Source organism: Etheostoma spectabile, chromosome 16, assembly GCF_008692095.1.
Source record: "Etheostoma spectabile isolate EspeVRDwgs_2016 chromosome 16, UIUC_Espe_1.0, whole genome shotgun sequence".
NCBI lineage: Eukaryota > Metazoa > Chordata > Actinopteri > Perciformes > Percidae > Etheostoma > Etheostoma spectabile.
In genome coordinates, this window is record NC_045748.1 from 23,474,681 (window position 1) to 23,480,233 (window position 5,553).

The 5,553-nt window shown below is 42.6% G+C and overlaps 1 protein-coding gene across 1 annotated transcript in view; it reads left to right on the forward strand.

Moving 5' to 3' along the window:
• LOC116704065 (uncharacterized) overlaps positions 1-5,553 on the forward strand; it is a 17,027-nt gene that overhangs the window by 6,209 nt on the left and 5,265 nt on the right. The window contains exons 2-3 of the mRNA XM_032539270.1: positions 202-256; positions 519-560. Coding sequence (XP_032395161.1) covers positions 202-256; positions 519-560 — 97 coding nt within the window. The remainder of the gene's footprint in view (positions 1-201; positions 257-518; positions 561-5,553) is intronic.

Consider the following 5,553-nt stretch of genomic DNA (forward strand, 5'->3'; position numbering starts at 1 on the left):
ATTGATCCGGTGGTGAAATGAACAAACTAGCTGCCAAGTCAAAATTCCGCTGTTATTTTGGTGAAAGTAGTGTAACGCATTACAATTCAGAGACAGTAATATTGTAATGTAACTAATTACTCTCAAATGACTTATCAGTAACAGTGTCCGAGCAAATATAAGTCATGATGAAACTGAAAATGTGACCTTCCTCATTCCTAGAGTGCCGTAGAGCCACCTCCAGCCATGTCCAAGCAAGAGAGTGTTATCCCTACAGGTATGCTGTGTTGTTACTTTCATGTTTAATGAAATTTCTATGGAGTTGGGAGGATTTCAATGTACAAGTAAAAGTTTACAAGTTTAAGTACTATTCTTTACTGCTCTGCACTCCCAACGCTCCAATACAGTATGTAATTGTGTGTCCTACAGTAGGTCACAACTCAGGCAGCGTTCTCAGTCTTCCAGATCAGGGTTTTCCCTGTATTAGTATTAGCAAGCAAGGATTTAAACATCTCTCTCCTCTCTTTATCAATTCACAGCCAATCCTCGAAAAACCATCCAAAGACTGCACATTGATCTCAGTAAGTGTTTCTTCAACGTAACCTTTTTTATATTAATATATGTCTGTTGCAGTCAAGCCATTGCCAAATGAGTTTCTAAAAAGCAAATTAAGACTCAACACAACTCTCTGTATTTCTTAGCATGGCTATGTTTAGAACGTGGTGTTGTCCGGCAACTTTTGCATGGAGAGACTCAAGTGGAGATAGTTGCCTCTTCGGAAGAGTCCGTCATGTTTTTTTAATTCTCCGTGTCCTCCTTGGCTACTAGCAACTGCGTGGAGGAGGAGTGAGGGTTCAGTTACGGAAAGCTCGGGTCACGTGGATGCAACATCAGCGGTGTTTTCATGACTGAGAATTCCTCATGAGGGCGACAGAAACTATGCACCATAGCTTTAAGTGCAAACTTTCCACTTGTGGGACAATAAAGTTAAAGGAGAATTCTGGCCAATTTTTTCTTTATTTGCTATAAGTATGCGTGTACTTTCGATTGAAAAAAATCCCAACCCGCAGGCGACACAGAGTATCTGCAGCTACGTGTACGAGCTTTGACTGAGCTAAAATGGCAGTTAACAGGGCAAGTTCTAGAGAGCCTTTGTTATTATTATATTTCTGTTTCCTGAGCTTGTTTATCTAAATAAATTAAGGAAACTCCATGCATTTCCCAGAAGCCTCAATATGAAAATTAATTTTGCGTGATTGTTACACCACTCAGACGGAGACGCTGATAGTAGTGTATAAAAGTTCAGTTTATTCCGTCACCGTAGGATGTTCACACAGCAGTTCGAGTTCACTACCGCGGACACACACCAACGTGCTCTCCTTTCTACACCCTCAACTTCTCTGCCAAAAGTGCTTCTTCTTACATTATTATACGTAAGTTGAACCACAACCCCTACACACGAGCCCCCTACTGCAGGATGAAGAACTGCATAATTTATAATAGAACTCCATACTTCAATGCATACTAAACAGAATGCAGCTAAATATGTGTTGTCTGTAAACCAAACAAAATACTTTCGATAGGTTATTCCAGGTGCTACATTCCTCCCCTGCAAATAAATGTTATCCTTAACATTAGCATAAACTTCTTGTGTCACATGGCAATGAAAACAGTACAAACATTGTATTGGCAAAACTTTCTTTTGAAAGTAAGAACAGTAAATAGTATAGTGCGTTCCACAGGTTTGACCCTTATAATATCTCCCCATTGTCCACCATGTGATGTAATCACATTCCACTCATAAATGACGCATTAACATTTTAAACTTCAGTATAGTTTACCTCCAATAGTTGTGACAATAGTGCAATTGCATGTGTTTTTCTCTACACAAAACCATTTCTGTTCCTTCAATATTCTCTCCAAAGACTTCTAATTTTTATAGTCTGAAAACATAACATAACATATTTTTACTGTTTCAATGCCAATGTTTACTTAACCAAAAATTTGACTCTTATGTCACACCTACCAATACTTAGCTTCTGAATATTAGCCACTTTATATCACCATCAGAAATTCAATCAGTAAGTATAACATAGGATACCAGTCATTAACTGGACTTGCTTTTTTTTTTTCTAATACTCTTTCTCAGATGAACACTTATTGCAGTCAGTATTCAGTTCACAAGCAATTCTCAGTGTTCACTTTTTTTTTTCTTCTACAACAGTCCATGTCAACCCCCAAGCAGTCCTTTGTAGTACCTATACAATGAGTGGGAATACCCAGCTGGGGTCCCCACATCGTAGAGGTGCCAAGGCATACAGTATTGTCCATATCCTGGGGCCAGTGCATTGACATAGAGTGGGTTAGTGCAAAGCCCCACCACACGATGCGTTGGATGACCTAACGAGTCATACGTCAGTGTTTCTCTGGGTCGTCTCTCTCTCTGTGAACGACGTGGGTGCATGTCAGTAAGTTCTGACTCCTGGTTGACAGGACAGTCTGCAGCTGAAACTGTATGTGACACCTCTTCGGTACTACCTATGTCCCTTTCTGTAGTGTCCTGGGCCACTAGCACGGGGGCAGGAGTTTCAACCCTGACCTCCTCTGTTTCAGCCTCAGCTTCCGGCTGAATTATTTCAGGAGCATTTTGAGGTGCAACATTTTGCTCTCCAGGCTTGTGGTGATGGTGTCTCAGTCTATTAGCCCAGTAGCATTCATCATCACTGTAAGTCTCCAAATCCTCTGAAGTTATCTTGTTTTTACTTTCCCGGTGTCTCTTTTGCTTTTTGATATGCAGCACTTTCCAGTTTTTTTTAGCTGGTTCCTGCTGTGGTAATGCATCACAGGGCATAACATGTTACGATGGAGGATTCTGCTATCCCTGTGCCATTTTCAGCCTTGACTCATAAACGTGCTTCCTCTGCCCTTTTGAGAAACCACAATATGTATTGGCTTTCCCATATGAGCGCAATTTCCCAGGCCCTCCTCGTTCCGACATGTTTCTAACAAGGACTCTTGTCACCTGGAGAAAGCATTGCACTTTGTCTCTTTTGATCATGTATGTTTTTTCCTCTGCTGTAGTCTTTTTGATAGTTTGGATGCAATGTCATATGCTTCTTTCATTTGTTGCTGCCATTTTTTTGCATATTCCCAAGGAGTTACATCCTTCCTCCTCATTATCCCAATATTACATCAATTGGCAAGCGTGGCTTTCTACCAAACAGCAGATAGAAAGGGGAATAACCTGTTGCTTCACTGGGTCGTACAATTGTAAGCGGGTACAACTTTGCTCACATAGTCACTCCATTTCCCTTTTTCTCCTCTCCAGGTCCGCGCATAGTATACAATGTACGATTAAATCTTTCAGCTGGGTTCCCTTGTGGTGGTAAGGAGTTGTTTTAGAGTTTGCAATGCCCGTGTATTTCTGTAGTTGTCTGAATAAACGGTTCTCAATTCTCTGCCTTGATCATGATTTTAGCAGGGAATCCAATTTCAGGGCAAAATCGTTGAAAATCTTATCTGCTGCTGTTTTGCCTGATTTGTTACGGGTTGGGGTATGCTTGCAAACTTGGTAAAGTTGTCAATATTCCCAAAATATACTCTACCCCCCTGCTTTTTTCAAGGTGAAGATAGTCAATAGAGATGATCTCAAATGGTTGCTGTAGCAGTATGTGCCCCATGGACTGCAGGTTTCTTTCGATAGTTACATTTACACAACTTTGCAATAAAAAACTCAATGTCCTTCTGCATCCCAGGCCAATAAAACCTCTGTCTAGCCAGGTGCAAAACCCGTTCCACCCCCAGGTGACCCATTTCGCAATGGATATTTGTAAACCAACTCTTTGTACACTTCCGGAAGCACAATTTGACTACATGTTGCCGTTTTGCTTTTAAACAAAACCCTCTGAGAGACATACAATCTTTTCCACTCATGGAACAGTTTTACCTTTCATCTTGTCTGGTTTCTCCCCAGACTTTTTCAGCTGGATTACATGGCGGTGTCTTGCAGCTGCGCCTTCAGTAGCATTTGCTGTGTTATCTTTATGTCTGACTGGGCATCTGCAGCTATTTCTTGCACATACGGGCTTGAAGGTTCACTGCTGAGATCCCAGTCCAACATCATGTTTCGTTTCGATGCTTTCGCCTGCATGGAATATTGCGACCAAGGGACCTCAGGGCACACGTGACTCCGTGCATCAATATTAATGCCTCACATACTACATGTGCCGGACAGAAGTCTGCGTCCGTGTTCACTTTACCCGGCGTACTTAATCGTCAATTAAAATCAGCCACTTCAGACACCCAGCGAGTCCTGTGCGTGTTAGTTTGGCTGTCTGTCAGGAGACATGAAGTAACATGGGTATGGTCATGTATACAGTTACAGAGGGAGCATAAAAACAAATGGAGTCTTTAAACCTGTCTGTAACGCCCATTGAGTGCTAAAAAAAACTCCAGTTCCCGAAGTAATCTGTAATTTTCTTGCTGGTGTCTGTCCGTGAGCATAGCACGAATACTCAGTTTGCTTTCTGTTCGGAAAGGACGCTTCCCATCGTCCCTCCTCTGACCCCGCCCCAACAGCAACAATATATCGATCGCTACAATCTGGTAAGCCCTACGGTGGGAGTTAGTGCAACGACCACAAACAGATAGGTTCAATCTTGCTGGGCTGTGCGTCAGTCCATATATTTCTGACATTGGGAGGGCGTTCTGTACCCTGTCGCGAGGCGCATGGGGACTGTAGACTGGACGATATTTGCCAGTCGTAGCTCATGATTGAGAGCAGAGTAACCAGGCATTTGCATGACAGAGGAATAAATCCTGCACGTAGCTATAGAACCCAGGAACCCTAGGAGTTTCGGAGTGTCTTGATGTTAGTAGGTGGTTTTGTTTTTAAGCGCATGTACGCAGCTAACTCTTATTGTCCATCCTGTAGCCAGATTCGCACAGTCCACTTTTCCCAGATAACGCACCTCTTTTGTAAACGGTCATATTAGCTGGCTCAGCTGGATCCCAGGCTTGTGACCGTTTTATAACTGAATCTCTGTCTTCCAAAGTCTGAGAAATGTTTTGGCTGTACACCAGACATCTGCATAAATAAGGATACCCATATACGTCTCTGAGTCCTTCAAGACTTTCATCCCTACTGCGTTGGAAGGCTGACGGGCATAGTAGGCCAAATGGAACTGGTTCCATATGACAGACCCCCAGGGTTGTGAAGGCTGTGGAATTTCCTAGAGTACTCGTAATGTTTCCTGGTGGGTAAGCTTGCCTTGGTCCAGCACGTGGAACACGCATTGTCCACCAGGACCATCAAGTATCCCTGGATGCGTTGTATTAGGGTGCCTGTTGGGATTGTTCTTTTATTAAGCCCTCTGTAATCAAACATAGTCTTAGGCTTCCATCGTTTCTCACGCAAACCACTGGAGATGCATATGGGGAAGTGGATTTGCGTATAAACCCCTGTTTTAACAAGTCCTGTATGTGGGTTTTTACCTCCTCATACAATGGTCGTGGTGTGGCATTATATGTTTTAGCTACTGGGGCATTATCGCTGAGCACAATGTCCATTTGTAA